Here is a 16,616-nt window from a genome sequence, read left to right as displayed (position 1 = left end):
GGGGGACCAGCCCCGCGCCCTCACCTGCCCGGGCGCCGCGGGATAGACCCGGGCTTCGCCAGAGGCACCGCGCTGGGGGAGGAACAGTGCTCTTCTCTTTGTTTTTCGTTTGGGTTTTGGTTGTTTTGTTGTTTGTTTTTTTTTAATTAAAAAACCGGTTTTTTTGGTCAAGCTCTGGATGGGGATGGTGCGTGTTGCGGCGCTCAGGATACCTCACACTTCTCTGTGTGTGGCAGTCATTAATTGTATGGCAGTGCTCCCCTCCCCCCCCCCCCCCCCCCCGCCCAGCGCAGCGTGACAAGGGTTTGCATGATCCGCCTCGTTTTTAATGTGCACTCAAATAATCCTCCTAATTTGGCACTTTTTTCTTTTTTTTGGTGTTTTGTTTTGGTTTACCGAGTTGTTTTTTGTTTTGTTCTTTTTTTGTCTCGCTTCTTTAAGAGATGCCAGAATAAAATCCAAACAAATCAACCGGAAAAAATTCTGTTCTTTACCCTAGCGTTCCTGCAAAGGAGGAAAAAAATGCATGGAAAAAATATATTGCCACTAATGCTGACTTTGTCCCTAGAAGCAGAACATGGCTATGCATCAGTGTTACCCTTCGATAGTGACTATTCCAGAAAGAAAACAAAGGCAGGCACCATGGCCAGAAAATCCCAGAATAACAGGTAATAGACGCACCGCTTTTTCAGAATGAATCGGCAGCTTTTCCAATGTGTCTAGCTTATGTGCAGTGCATACGTTTATTAAAAATAATAACTAATCCAGTGTCTTAGTTTCCCCCATCCCGGTAGTCGCCATTTTTTCCCTGGATGGGCTTGGCTCTGTTTTGATCTCTCATATAAACACTGCCACGCGTACACCATCTCCTTAGTACTCACTGCACTTCTAAACCATCCGCCCTCATCGCTCCTTCTGCTCCGTGCTCACCAACAGTGGCTTTTACTGCAGATCTTAACACCATAATCGCCACCCAGACTTCTCTTTGCATGGCACTAATTTCCCTCCCGGCATTTATTTATACACTAGAGGCAGCGAACTGGCCACCTCCCCCATCGCAGCCAGAGCAGATGCAGCCTCTGGTTGCAGCGTGGCACGGGGCTCTCGGATGGGGGAGCGTGTGTGGGGCGGCGGGGGCAAACCCACCCGTGCACTTGAACTTCTCCTGTAGGTACTAAACAAGAAGGTGCTGGAGTGAACTTGACCTCTCCGGGGCTTCTGCTGCACCGCTGGGTTGCTCGCCTGCCTGCTGCATGCGGATCCGTCAAAGTGCATGACTGGGTCGTTATATATCACAATTATCATCTGCCTTTTTGTGGTGATAGTGGTGGTTTTGTTGTTTTCCCCGCAGCCGCTACCTGTGCTGCGATGGCATGAGCGGAGGGCTGCTGTGCGCAGGCTCTCTGCAGCTTTGTTTGCTGCTCGGGCAGCGGCTGTGTACGTGCAGGAGGCTGTCTTACAGGGACAGTGCCGGCCCCTGCCTGGGAGCTCCTCCATCCTGTGCTGTGCCTGCTCTGCTTTGCTCCTCCAGGGCTGCTCCGGAGAGGACCGAGGACCGTGCCCAGCTGGGCCTGCTTCACCCCAGAGTGGTGATGCTCTCCCGAGCGCAGGCTTCACTCTGCACGGTTGTGCTGGATGGTGGCTCCTTTAGAATAGCCTAAAATGAACTCGGCTCGCACGTGACTTGTTTTCCAAACGAGCAGTGAGTCTCAGCGGGCCCACTCCACTCTCGCTCCTCCTGTGGGCATCCCGCACGGCAGTGGGCAGTCGGGTCTGCTGGCTCTGGGGAGGAGCAGGGCAGCTGGCCAGCGGCTGCTTGTGGGGCACCAGAGGTGCAAACTGAAATCAAAAGCTGACAAGCTCCCTCCTTGAGAAAAACACGAGCTGGTGAGCGCCCTGCTCGTGCCTACTGCGGCCAAGCAATGCATCCTGAAGATAACTGAGGGGGAGCAAATTGTTCCCCTATGCCCCTACTCCAAGCAAGGCAACCATTTCGGGGGTATTAATTGCAGCACTCCTACATTTTTTTTGTTTTAGTTGAATTCTTTGTCTCATCTTGGAGCACAGAGAAGATGTCAGTTCATTTTAAAAAAGAAAGTCATCAGGAGTGGGAGGCGTGTCTTGTTTCCTGAGACACTTTGCTCCTGAAGATTTTTAATTATTTGCTTATAAAGTAGGCTCGCTGCCTTAAAAAAAAAAAAAAAATCAGTTAGCCAAAACAGGTCTTATAGGATTTCCAGCTGTAAACTGCTCAGTGAATTGTACGGATTTCTTCTTTTCTGTCCCTTGCGTTCAAGAAATCTGTGTTATTTACAGAGCTATTATTCCATCGTTTCCATTCTTAGGTCTCTTGTCATCCGCTGCAAAATAGTTATTTGTCTGAACTGTAAGCTGCTTTCAGGAGTTTTTAGGAGAGGGCTTGTAAGCTGTCAAATACAGCAGAATTAAAAGATTTCTCATTACAGATTTGGTAGCGTTATTATAGCTGAGGCATACAAGTCTGCTTGCAGTTACCTTCCTGCTTTTTTCTGCTTGTAGATTTCTATTTACCTCTTCAGTCTTTTGCTCGGATTCTCACTCTGTAGCAGTGGCAACCTTCAAAAATGCCTTCCTGCAGTACGCCATGTATACGTTTACTTACACTTTCTTTTCTCCTATGCAGTGATTAGATTAGGGAGGGGTCATTTGGGTTATGGGACAGGATAATGCTTGTCGAGAAACAGTTTCAGGGGTGGCCACCACCAGGACGGTGGTTTGCCTGGTTCAGCATGGGCACCGGGTTTGCGGGTGTGGGATACAGAGGTGCATTGCTTTAACGCAGCACCCTGCTATTTCAGGGACGGAGGTACAGCAGCAGGGCCGTGTGGGCACCTCTGCGTTGCACTTGCTGACTCTGTACCCACGTCTAGCGATTGCTGCTCTAGTTTGTCTGTGAGCTTAGACTTCAGGGGGAGAAATTATCCTTACATTTGAACATCAGTCTAAAATGCATGAAGTATGCTAGCATCACTGTTTTATTGTTTATTGGAGCTTAACAGATTAACAGAGGGAGACAACTGGCCAAAGTTCAGAGGATCTGGAGTGGTCGTGGGTGATGTGAGCCACCGGGCAAAGTGTTTGTCCATATTGTTCCACTTGAACCATTTTCCAGACGCACCGGGTTTGGACCATCGGATGCAGGCAGGCATGACTGCGTACATGTCTGAAATTTATGCCTTATTATTGCATTGGTTTTTTTACATATGAAAATATATACTTAAGGGTGGAAGAGTAGGAGAGGAGCAGATAACTGCATATTTCAAAACTGCAAGGGCTTTGTTGTTGTTTTCATTATCTGTTTTTGTATCCTGCTGCTTGCAGCATCTGATCAGATTAAAAAGTGAGATGATACACTTTTTTTTTTCCCCCATGCTTTATGAGCTATACATACATAAAAGCATGAAAAACATCATCCTCCTCATTCTTGGAAAATCAGAAGAAAGGGAGGAGGAGAAAAGCTGTCAGGTGTGAGGAAGCCTGGTGTGCTGTACCCTTCTTTGTTCTGTATTTTCTCTCCCATGTTGCCTGCTAGTGGGGGTGAAGAGCGTACCCCGTGTAGTACAGGTGTGCTGACTGGCCACTGCGGGCTGTGAGACCGGGCAGGGATGCATTGCAGCTGCCCCGTTGTTCAACGAGGGCACTGATGGACACCTCCTTCCTCTGCCAAGGTGGTGGTGATGTTCTTGTAGGAAATTGTGTCTTGAGACCTCCGTCGTCTCATCGAAGGATGGCGAGGCCCAGACCCGTGGGAGAAGAAGGGGGAGGAAGGCTGCCCACCCTTTGGACAGGAGGCTCAGGTCTGGGCTAGAAGCTTGCTGGCCTCTTGACTGCGATTAAGTGAGAAGTAATTTTGACAGGATTGGATTCATGCAGGGAAAAATACCAGCAGAATTGCATTTAATTAACCAAGATCTATAAGCCTTCTGTCCGCTGCAGGAATTTAATATTTTTGCTTTGTCTACTGATAGCTTTGGGTCAAAATTGGAAGTGGTCATTAGCAGTTTGTGCTAAACAATATTCTCGGGGTTATTGGCAGCAATCAGACACAATTTTTAGCCATTTCTTTTTCACTTTCTATTAAAATTACTTGATTTTATGTGTGTGCTTCTCACTCAGTTTCCTATGATGTGCCCTCTCCCATGTCACACGAACCAAGCTGCTTTGTTTTCTCTCTCTTTCCGGTTTGCTGTTTGTACCATGTTCTCTGCTGAGACTCAGAGTTGTTCTCCTCCAGTAGTTTTGACCAAAATCCTCTGGCAAATGAAACTCGATTCTTGTTTTGCAAAGAGGACGGGAGACTGGAGAAAGGCACAAGACTGACTTTTGGGGGGAGGTAAATCTAGGTCACATCTTCTTGTTATGCCAGTACTTATCAGGCACTTGACCACAGTATAATAAACATCTCTTCACAGAGCAGTGGCTGTAGTTCCTAAAGCAGTGCCATGCAGTCTAATAATTCTTGTTAGTGTGTAGTTGGACTTAAAGAAAAGGCATAAAACAAACAGCTGTATTTAGTGCAGTTGTGTCTTGGAAATGTTAATAACAAATATTCAGAAGTCCTCCCCGAGCTTGCTGTTTGCTCCAAGGAAATGGAGAGGTAACACGTGCAATGTGTTGAGGAGGAATACAACGCAAATCTGAAATTCAGTGACATCTGCTCCTGAGGCAAGGCACTTTGATAGAAAACCGTACTAGCCTGCAGATAACTGGGCTTTCTTGTGCCCTGACGGTAATGACGCCCACCAGGTGTGGGGTGGCTTGAACTGTGCATGGCTGTGAGGTCTGTGTCCGCCCGTGCATGGGAAAACTCGGGCAGCTGCTTTGACATGAAAGAGTCAGAAATTAGGTAAAATGAAAACTAAAATCTTAAGTGTTAGATGCCAGTCTACTGAGGTCACGGGTAAATTTATTTGCAGAGAAAGGAACTGGATGTTGGTAGTGCAGTGTGTTTGGCCTGTTAATTTAGGAGCTGGCTTATTGAAGGAGGGGCAGCAAAATAAATGCCAATTTATAAATGTATCTTCTGTATTTATTAATTAATATTTTTGCTCATGTGTTATATAAATAGACTTGTACTTTGTGCAATGTTCTGGCAAAGGGTTATATCTAGAAGAAGATGAAAGCTGCATTTGGTGTGTCAAATAAAAACAGAGCTTAACGTCCGAATTCCTTTGCTAATGTTGGCTCATGGTGAGGGTCAACCTGTGGCCTGCAGAGTGAGCCCCTTGCTCCGTGCAGATGTTACTCCATCCCCAAACAAAGCAGCTTAGCGATCAGAGCCTGATTTGGTTTTTTTTTTTTTTTTTTTTTTTTGTGGAAGGCTGAGAATAAAACACTGCGAACCAGACTGTGCAGACACGGCTCCTTTTGCCTGGCTTTCTGTAATTGGTAGATGCCTCTGGGTTTGCTTTCCTAAAGCTGGTGGCAGAGGTACAGCAATTGATATCGCTGCACTTGTTTTTAAAACTGATGCATTTTAGTCCCAGTCTCACCAACTGGTCTGTCACCACTGAGGGGCTGCAGTAGGTCTGCGATGCCTGGGAGTTGCAGTGTTTGTGCAATTGAGGAAAACAAATTGCCACCGTATTAGAAACAAGTTCGGACCTCGCCGCCGCAAACATGTGGCAGCACAAACTTGGATGAGGTACTGGAGCCAGACCTCTGCATCAAGTCATACTGCGCCAGTATGCCTGGTTCCCAGATCCCAGCTGAATCTGCAGGGCTGGTTAAATTTTGCTATGAGGAGAATGCAAAAGTCATTTCTAGTGGATTAATTCCATACAGGCTGTTTCTTCGACAGGCTGTAAGCGATGTGTCCAGCTTAAAACAAATGGAAAAAACCCAATGACCCAGGAGCAGTGAATACTGGGTAGGATATGTGCTTATGCGCAGGTTTATTGTTGCACTACGCCTCACCTTTATTGTTGCACTACACCTCACCAAATCACTGGGTGATTTGGATGGTGGGCTGTAATATTTTCAGGTGCATCCCACGGCAGGTTATGTGTGTGGACAGGAAATTCCTTGGAAGCAAACTGGGATCTTTGCAGCAAAAAGCCACGTAGCAGTTGCATCCAGACAAGACTGTGGGATGTATGAACTGTGTGCTCTTGTGCACCGGCACACTTGGGAGTGGGAATTGGATGCAGACACTTAACGTGTAGCACCGTGTAAAACTTCTTGCTCTGTTTGTTCTTACTCTTTCAGCCTGGACCAAAGGTGAAGTGCAGGCAACGTAGTTTGCACGTGGCCCTCCCAAGTGCCGTGTGGCCTTAGGTGGAGTTGTGTCCTCTGCACAACACCCTGCCAGCCCTGCCCACACCAGAAGGCCCTGGAGTGGGCAAGGTGCTTGGCACTGTTTCAAACATTTCATTAGCCAGCCCACTCTGCTCCCTGGTTCAGAACACATGGGCAGCTGGTAGCATATCGGTGACTCCCGGCCTGGACCTGGCTCCCATTAGCATTGGGGAAGAAATTTCAGCAGCTCTGATGATATGTCCCTGCTTTTGTCAGGAGCTGTGCTGGTTTCCTTCCAGCAAGATGCAGTGTCTGATGGAGGAGTAGGGGAAGATTATTTACTAACCAAACAGGTGGTATGTCCCACATACGGTGAAATCTCAGCTTGGTATGCATGTGGGCAGTTCCTGCTGGCTTACCTGTAAACTGGTAGAAAGTTACTCTTTCGGGTGTCTTTTCTGGGTTAGTCTTATAATCACAATTAGCAGCCATCCTAATTGTGATGAATGTTGCATCAACCACAAGGTCAAATACAAGTACCTAGAAGTCTTGTTTAGGGCAGGGAGGGTGATGGAAGAGGACAGCGCTGGAGACTTGCTGTTGCAAGTGGCACAGCATCTTGCAAACCATTTGCATTTACTTGCCTCCTCCCCCTTCTTTCAAATCTTCTTTGGACAATTTATTCACAAAGAAAATTTAACTTCTGCTTCTTAGCTTGTGAACTGCTTGGCATTTGCTAAAGGGATATTAGGGCTGTCTCAGGTCAACAGTGTAGTCTAAGTGGCAGCATTGCTGAACTTCTCCTTCTGAATCTGTGATTTTGCTGATGATTTTTGTGTTGGCTTTTTCCTTTTATTTTTATCATCTGAACCTTTTTATTGACACCTTTCCTTCATCACTACTACCTCCAACTCCACCAGCTTTTGCCTGCAGATACAGAGCCTGATATACTGAACTTAAGCTAAACACCAAGAGTCTTCCTTCTCTTGCAGTCACTTTTGAAGGGCTCTGCAAGACCATTCATCTGAAAACCACAGCTGTACATCTGTCTCTTCTATATAAATATATGTATCCATATATCTTCTTAGCCCTGGCCCACATCTTATCTTTTACTGTAGTAATAAAAGACTCCATTTTAAAAAAGAGGTAGTGCTTGGGCTGCTGGTTGGTGTGTAGACCCATTCTTACGGGTTTTTTCCTCGCATCAGGTTGCATGAAGAGTGGAAGGAGATGGATATTCTTGCAATATACTGTGCTGTAGACACTGAAGGAGAGAATAAATAATATTTAGAGAGAGGTTCATCTCTTCTGAAAACAAACCCAACAAAAAATGAACCATCGTGCTTGTGGTACTCAAGTACTTAGCCTGTTCTGTAGATGGAGCAACTGTCAGGTAAATGTCAAAACTCTTCGAGTTTTGTTTCCTGGATAGGGACTGATCATTGAGGCGTTAGTCAGCCTCCCTGCACCTCCTGAAATGTGGGGCTGGTGCCCGTGGTTGCACACATGGACTAGGCACCTGCATCCCAAAGAGCTGTGCAAAGAGGCACACGTTTGCTGTCGTTCTCTTTGGTAATTGGCATAACCAGGGTAGGCAGATACACCCCTCCAAAGCTGGTCTGGCAGGACATATCCCAGGTGAGCACCAGGGTCACCCTTCATGAGCCAGAGATGCCCTGTATGTGTGCTGCATGCAGAAGGACTTGCAGGTACTCATTGCATTCTCTCTTAACCCAGCAAGGTATTCTGTGCAGGCTGAATTTCTTGGCCAGTGGTTCTCCTGCTGGTGCAGCAGTCACCATCCATGCTTATGCTCTCCAGAGGTGATTATGAGCTCCGCTACAGCAGGCAGGTCAGAATTGGCTTATTAGAGTGATCCTGTTCATCTTGTGTATAGTTGCCAAAAATGTCAGGGAGGTCATGCCATAGGGCTGAATCTAGGCCAGCCTGTATTTCCTCTTTTGCAGAGTCCCCTGTGAACAGTGTCTTTGTGCCTCTGACAGGCCCGTTGGGGGTGTCTGGGGAGAATGGTTCCTCCTGAACTTAAGTTTCTGAGTGTTTTCATAAACGTTGGCGGATTTGGCATAGCGTTTGTCACTTTTCATGGAAAAATGGTTTGAGCTATCTCTGTGCGCGTAGGAGTAGAAAATAAAAACAAATTCCCTTATTATAGTCAAATGGCAAAGGCAGTAACTCACAGCAAACCCAGATGACCTTGACCTATTAATGTAGCAGAGAATATGTGTAAAACACTTTCAATGTTGTCAGGAGCACTTACATGGCACAGTAGGAACGCATATGTTACCCGATTGTGCCTCATTTGATGCAACAAGTTAAAAAAAATTTAAATCCATAGGCTCTTCAGAAACAGATACCAGGTAATGTTTAGCATAGCTGATGTCTTGGTAACAACACCGGGATGCTTTCCAGTGAAAATAGACTAACATCAGTGCTAAACCTTGTACGCATCTGAGTTTTCTACTGGCAGAAAGGCAGTTTGCTTAATTCCTTGCAGGATCAGGAGCTGTGCTGGGCTGCAATAAATTGCTTGTGGATTTTTGTTCATTGGTGATTTCTTTGCATGAGCTTTGCTTTCTTTTTTCCCCCTCTCAGTGGCCAGAGAGATGCTTTCGTCATCAGTAACACCTAAGTATGCCGCAGCATCCAGCTGCATACGCGTGTGCAGGGAGAGGCAGAACGGCTTGCCGCTGGGCAGGTCTTGCATTTGTGCAGGCGGAGTTTCTCAGACTGGGATGTCTCTGCTCACTCGATGGACTGCGTGCTTATACCTCCACAAAGCTGTCTCGATCAGCATATAGTGCCCAGTTGCAGGCAGGGGTTACAGCACATTGTAGGAGAGCTGCTTTGACGTTATCTGCCAGCCGTAAAAGCTGCCACCGCCTTTGTAGCTTTTGACCCTTAAGTACTGGAAATGTTTTTAGTTGGACAAAAGTAAAGGTCTGGGAAGTTGCTGGGTTTGAAGTGGTGACAATAACTTCATTTTAGGAATTATTTTAATCTGAGCTGTATAAATAAATAAAATTAATATACCCATCTGAATCAATTATCCTCCAAGCAGTTTGGGCTGCCTTCTAATGGCAAAAAACCTGAGGCATGGGCAAGGAAGAGGGTGGGAAGAACCTTGAATCCTAATAGATTGGAAGAGAATAGCACACTGATGCGGTCCATTCAGGGACTGTGATTTTTAATTTTTTTTTTTTCCTGTTTGTACACTCAGAAGAATTAAGAGGAGTCCTCTATTTTTGCCATTAAGATGTCAACAGCAACAGCAGTGGTTAGCTGCTGATTTTTCTTTCTGCTTCTCCATGGGCTTGAAAGCTGGCTTTTTGGGTGCTTTTTACTCTTACCTGTTACCATTTAGATCTTCTAACAATTTCTGCCCCCTCATAATTTTTCTTCATAGATAAAAATCTTGTGGGCTGTTTTTATTACTAACCTGCTCATTTTTTTATGTCCTATTCTGTCTTTGAATCTATTGAACACTAATAAATGCAAATTTATTATAATCCCCCCCCCAACCCATGGTTTACTTGTGGAAATCAAGTTGATACCTTGAAGTATCTAAGGGATGTTAAAGTGAACCAATTTAACAGCAAAGCTGCTTCATAATCCATATAAACACATGTTTTAGAGAGCTCTTTTGCAACTTATGCAGATGTTGGCTTTTAAGTATTCTAAATCTTGCTATTTATCCTTTTCTCTAATATTCCTTTTCTTTTTTTAATAGGTCATCACACAACGAACTAGAAAAACATAGGTAAGTCTTGAGAAAAAAGCAAATTAAAAGATGAATGGCTGACATTAGAATTGCCATGCTTATTGAAGAATTTTTTTCTGAAATTGTTTTGATTTTGCAGTGAATAGTTTATTAAGTTGGGGGGTTTTATCAATTAAAATCTAATAGGTATAGTATTATTTGGCGCTTTTTTCTGTTGTTTGGTATGCTATTTTTGAAACACCCCTGATAATTAGCTTTGGACTGATGAATGTTGTAACCGGTTAACCATACTGTTACTAGTAAAGAATCTGATTGCCTCAACCGTTTGCTAGAGGTGTTAAACGCTGTAAGTACAATCAAAAGTATTTTGTGATTAAGGTGGATCATTTTTGGGGAACAGTATGTCACACAGGGTTATTCTATGTTTGTTTGTTTTTTTTTAAAGTATGCCTAAAGTGCAGTTAATTTTCATCTTGCATGTAAGTACCTACGGATACGTTTTTCCCCTCCGTCTGCTTCCTTGCTGGTACATGTCCTGTCCAAAGAGCTTGTGTGAGCTAGAAATCGGCAACGCCTGAGTTGCAGCCCTGGTTCTGTGTATCCAGCGCGGTGAAAAGCTGTACTTACTTACCAAGGACATTCATTAGACCCTTGAAGACCTGATTTTTAAAGAACTCATGTTTGCACAGTTTTGGAGGCAGTGTTTACCATCTATTGTATCTTGTCAGAGTTTTTTTGCAGGCAGGCTTTTTAGCTGTAGGAAGTCTCCTGGGGTACGCTGCTCTGAAGGTGCACACAGAGAGCTGCCAAGCGCAAAAGGTGCCCGTCTTCGCACTGGCTTTTGGTTCCTCGGCTGAGCAGCGCTGTGGCACCCTCGCTGTGGGATTGCTGCCTTTCACTTACCATTCAGGCAGCAGGACAAACTCTCTTTTGGGTAGTTTTTTGTTCTTTTTCATGTAGCTTGTGGTCTTTGGGGTTTCATGCATCCAAAGAAAGCAAAGCGTATATGTGTGAATATGACTTAAACCTATTTGCATGCTTTTAAATATGTGAAACGTGGTTGATGGCACAACAAGATTGAACTCACTGGAGGTTTTTTTTGGTGTGTTGTTCTGTGGCCACAGTTATGTAGCAGCTAGACCATCACTTCCTTGCATGCCTACATGCTTTCCTGTAGTTTAATTGTAATATGAGTAAACTATAGCCCTGCCCAATAGCCACGTGGTCATCCTAGAGATGAGAGGAACTGGGGAGGGATCAAGCTCACGAACGCAGGCCTGGGCTGCAGAATGCAGTGCATTGGCTAAGGCAGTGAAATCAGCTGGCAGAAGTTCTGCTGACAGAGTCTTCAGGAAAATAACTTCATGTAAAATTTTGTCCTTCAGTCATACTTCTTTAAAAGAAAAAAAAAAAATCTTTGGCCCCAACTGTGCTTCTTTCTCACTCTCATTTTTTTCCATCCTCTTTCTAGATACTGTGTTCCATTTCTTCCTTTTCCCCTGCTCCATCATGAGTGACTTGTTGTCATTCAAACTACATATTCCTTTTTTTTTCTTCCAGTCATTTTTATAACCCGAGCATGGAGTTGTCTCTTCTTCCGTCTGCTCTGCCTTAACATGTTTAAGCAGCACAGTAAATGAGGCACAGCAGCATTTGCAGTAGATGCAGGGACAGAAGAAGGATCTATTAATTATTCAATCTCTGTTACCACTTCCAGTTCTGTGTTATATCTTTGTAGTGGCTGGACCATATAGTATTAGCCCTGCTACCTTCTCTTTCTCTGCCATCTCAAGGTCAAAATAGGTAAACTGCAAGGTACGTCTTGCGGTTATACAACTAATATTTGTAGCTGATGCTGCTTGCTGTACCTCCTACAGCTAGACTATACTTGAAGCCAGATTTTTATTATTCCTGGTGAGAAACTGTGAATTAGTGCAAGATCCTTGTGCAGATGAGATGTGTACAATTCTAGTTACCTAATGTATTGGTGCGAAGGACTCTTGTAATTTTAATTTTTTTTTTAACAACCCCCTCCTCCAGCATGGTGGCTATATGAACTGATAATACCGATCACACTGTTTTTCACTCTGTTTTACTAAAATTGCATTAAAAGCCATCAAGCTTCTTGCAAACTGTAATGGAAGAGTCACAGCCATTAGTGTGTTCCTGTAGCAGCTGGTCCTTGCAGCAGAGCCCATCCTTTTCCCCTGGTGCAGCCCTGCCCTGCTGGCTCTGAACAATCTGGATGTTGATTTTGGAGGTGTATCCTTTCCAGGACCAGAGCCTTTGACTCACCACTGCTATGATGCTTCTGGCTGAGACACACGTGGTTATCTCACAAGAGCCTGTCAAGAAGGAAGAGAGGAGATGGCTGCTCATATCCTCCTCCTTGCCCAGTCCCTCACGTGGTGTCTGTGGGCTGGACTGAGTGCTGGAGGACAGGGAAATGGCTTCCTCATTTACAGGGCCTTTGTGTCCTGGATGAGAGTGGCTAGAGCTGCTGCTAACCAGAAAGCCATGGTAGCCGTGTACTGGTACATAGTGCTGTTTCAGGTTCTGCATTGGTGTTGCACATAGCAGGTTTTATCTCTGGTTTTGACATCAGTGGGAATGGCAGTGGTTGATCTCTCTGTGCAGACTCGGCCATTTGGCACCACTACTTTAATTTCCATTTTCTGCTGCTGGGTCTCCTTTTTCTGTACACTCTTGAGGGGGATGCTTAGAGGAAGGCAAATGGAAGCAGAGACATAATTCCAACAAAAACTCTTGTTATCTGATAGAATTCAGACTACAATTATGTCTTTGTCAATTAAGTGTTTGTTAGCAATTCATACATAAAATTCTTTTTTCTGTGCTTTAAGTGTCCCTAGAATACCCAGTTCAGAACTGCAGTGTGTGTTTGTTAAAGTGGAACTCCATAAGGACTCATCCCTCTAATGGCAGTCCTCTTTTGGTCCTGTGTGATTAAGGTTTGCATCTCAGAGCCATGAAACAGGAAAGGCCCTAAATAGAAAATAGGAAGGCGGGAAATCTTCTATCCTAAGGACACGTGAGGTTCTAGAAGATTCTTTAATAATTATGGTTAGGTCAATCAGAATGATGCTTGGATGCAACTCGTTCCAAATGACAAATATATACATGTATATTAATGTATATATTTTTGTTATTGTTTCCAGCCAGAGCATTATATCAATAGGCTTTCACAGAGCAACGTCAATAGCAAGTACATTGGTAATTGTGACTTTTTGCAAGGCAGTTTGAAAATAGACTTAACCTGACAGCTGTACAGAGGTATTCAACTTTCATAGTGTAAAAAAATCAAGAATCCACGAGAGACTCAAGTTGCTTAAAAAGACACAGCATAATCTCATCCATTTGTGTCAATTTATACTAGTTCTACATTACAATGTAAAAACCAAGGCATACCTCCCTGAAGATTGTGCTGAGATATTCACGCTGCTCAGCGAAGGCAGTGAATCATCTGCCCTCTGCTATTCATGTGTGGACTTGTCCCCCCAGCTTGCGCAGACTGCTGGAGGAATCGACATCTCCCTGCCGTGGTCCATCCTTTCTTGTCGGAAGCAGATGGAGCCCTGACGAGGGGTGCTGGGACCGACCTGCCAGGGCTCCTTTGGTGACAAAGTCATTTCACTCCTGCCTGGCCATGAGGAGTTCTGCTGCAGGAGGTGTTCAACATCTTGTCATTTCTATGGCAAAGTCTTTGAAAATAGCTTGTGAAACAGAATGGATTTTAAAGAAGAGCTTTTAAGAGTTAGTGAAAAGTGTGCCTTAAAATCAGCAAGCCACATGCTGCTGTCCCCAGGCTGGCACCATGTGAGCAGAACAAGCGCCTTGGCTGGGTGACCATGGTACAGCTTGATCTAGATGGACAGTTATCTCCTGCCTCTGTCAAACCGTTTGTATTATTCTCTGTGGGGTTTTCTTGGGTTTTTTTTTAATCAGGGGGGAAGGGACAGATCAGCAGCGGTAAAAGTTGTCCTGCCTGCATTCCCCAAAATAGTAAACTCTTGGCAAGCAGTGGGGAGTATAATTAGAATAGGGAGCTGATTAATGTCTTGGGGCAGGATGGACCGGCGATGTCCAGCATGGCAGTGCTCAGCAGTGCAACATCTGAGTGGCAAGTGCGCTCCTGCTTGGAGGAATTGGCACCTCCTGTCCCAGGTCCCTAGGCGTAGGGTTGACAAAAGCTGGCGAGCTGAGCTGGGTTGAGGTAAAATCCAGGCACTGCTGTTGGGAGAGGTGTGCTCTAGGGACATGTCCTTGCTTTCCTCTGAACGTTGCTGTGAGAAGTGCAGAAGTGTTTAGCTCAATCACTGGGTATCGGGTGGGAACAGGGAGCAGATCTCTCTTGCTCAGGGCTCACTTGTTTGTATTGCAGCAAGCTGTGAGGGCCGTGGAGATGGCCTGGATCAGCTGAGTGGGACAGCCCTGAATTTTTAGAAGTGCAAGAACCAGAACTGGGAATACATGAGACACAGTGACTTGCAAAACCTTCTCACAGAAGAAAACAAACCTTTCCTTCTTCCTAAATGAGCCTAAAGTATGCATTGTTTACAGTGTTGATTGGGAAAGACTGAAAGTATTCCCGTGTGTGCACAAGGTAATGCAGCCCTGAGTTTTGGATAGTGCTTTGTGTAGTTCTTAAACCTAAAGTCTTGCCAGAAAAAGGTTGTTGGATTGCATCACCATGTGTATAAAGTAGATATCTTTATATAAATGTAGGTTTTGATGAAAAATAAGTATTTTGATGGGAGCATTATGATGTACAACGTTAGCTGATGAAGTAAATAGAGTGGGTGCCTCTGAAGTGAAGTTCTACTAGATAGTCAGTTTTCTCATGACGTAAGTACAGATGAGCTTGCCAGGAGCAGTGACATTCATTGGTACATGAATTTCACCCAACCACGGTTACTTGGAGTTTAAAGTTTGTAGAAGCTGACAGTGCATAGATGGATGTCTTGAAATTCTCTCTGTGGTTCTTCATGTTACTAAATTGCAGGGTTAATGAAAAGCATGTAATCGCCAGTTGCTGATAAACTTGGAAGTTTTGAAACAGAACTGAAAGGTCGTTGAAATAATAGCATACCAAAACAATGCTTAATGTTTATTTTTATTATGAGCTGCCTTTTCAAAATTGCAAATTACCATTGCAGTTAGTACTGTTGTGCAGGATGAAGATATAACTGCATTGATCCATCACATTGAATGGCTACAGTGCTGCCACTAGCTGAGGAGATCCCAACTGCTGGAGGTAGAGTACTTCCAAGGAAGGATCACTCAGTGTGTGGCTCGCTTGCTGTGCTTCCATCATGAGTTTAATCCAACCTGGTTGCTCACTGCTGCTGCTGGGTCCTACTTCCTGCCTGCACAGGAGAGAGGAGAGAAGCTTGCTTCTTCAGCCAGTTCATTTTCCTGAGCCAGCTCACTGTCACAGGCACACCCACACACCAGCACAGGGAGAAGGTGTGATCACTTCTTTGAGTGACAGTATTAATTTACACTAAAAAATAGTACAGTTCATTTCTTTGCCAGTTTAATATTTCTCCTAAGCATCCAGTTTTGGCCACTGTTGGCTGCACTGGTTGGGTCTTACTGACCTGGTACAGATCTCATTGTATAATGGTTCTATAAAAACTGCTGCCATTTCTAGGACATGTCCAGATTATACATAAACCATCTAGATAATGTGGCTGCTACATTAGTGGTAGGAACCACCTCCTCTTACTAGCAGAACTTAACCTCCATATTATATCTGTTTCTTCTGTTTTCTCCTCTGGTTAGTGTGAAGTAGTTTATTGCAAGTCAAGTGAATTGCAGTAAATGTACCTTTGCACTGCTTAAGCAAGGTAATGTCTTAAGAGTCTGACTTGCCTTTGTGAGAAGACAACTACCATGGTTTAGGTACCCCCAGCTATGACTGCCTCTCTGAGGATGCCAGTTGTTGTGGTCAGACGAATGGGGTTGCCTCAGCCAGTGCAAGACTGAGTCTCAGCTCAAGCCCCCAAACCCCCTTTTACCTGTCATTTAACCTCAGGTTTCCAACAGAGGGGCAAAGTATATGATGGTGTTTGTGTCTTAAATAGCTGTAGTAAGTTGTTTCTGTGGAGCTTGTTTAGCAAAGTCTATAAAGAACTGGACCCACAGAACTGAAAATTTAATCCATTGCTTTTGTTGAAATATCCTGTGTTTCTAAGTCTGATGAGTCCATGGAATTAAATTAGAAGGTTTAAGGCTTTGCACTGAAATGCTATTCTTTCCTCACCTCTAAGCAGTCAGCAAATGTCTGGACCTGTAGCTTGTCCTGTACTTCATGCTGTAATAGCTACTATAAATGCCTGTGCACTGACCTGCTGTCTTTCCAGTGGACACAGCAGCTCACCTGATTATGCACTCCCAACAGAAGTGTCTTCCCACCTAGACTGCTGGTTTGGAAAGGAGGGCTATATTAAGCAGATGAAGCTTGGAAGTTAATCTGCTCAGGAATTTATATTCCAGGTGTCAGAGATGTACACATCCTCATGCTTTGGACAAAGCTGTTATTCAGCAATGAAAAAATGGACTAAAATACAGTCTTGACTAA

General features: G+C 44.6%; 1 protein-coding gene across 1 annotated transcript in view; it reads left to right on the top strand.

The window, feature by feature from the left end:
* Positions 1-522: 522 nt before the first annotated feature.
* Positions 523-16,616, top strand: part of MXD4 (MAX dimerization protein 4) — a 37,552-nt gene continuing 21,458 nt past the window's right edge. The window contains exons 1-2 of the mRNA XM_010295203.1: positions 523-668; positions 10,025-10,054. Of these exons, the coding sequence (XP_010293505.1) occupies positions 523-668; positions 10,025-10,054 (176 nt within the window). The remainder of the gene's footprint in view (positions 669-10,024; positions 10,055-16,616) is intronic.

This window comes from Phaethon lepturus, unplaced genomic scaffold, assembly GCF_000687285.1.
Source record: "Phaethon lepturus isolate BGI_N335 unplaced genomic scaffold, ASM68728v1 scaffold8989, whole genome shotgun sequence".
Taxonomy (NCBI): domain Eukaryota; kingdom Metazoa; phylum Chordata; class Aves; order Phaethontiformes; family Phaethontidae; genus Phaethon; species Phaethon lepturus.
This window is presented reverse-complemented; position numbering and strand designations above follow the sequence as displayed.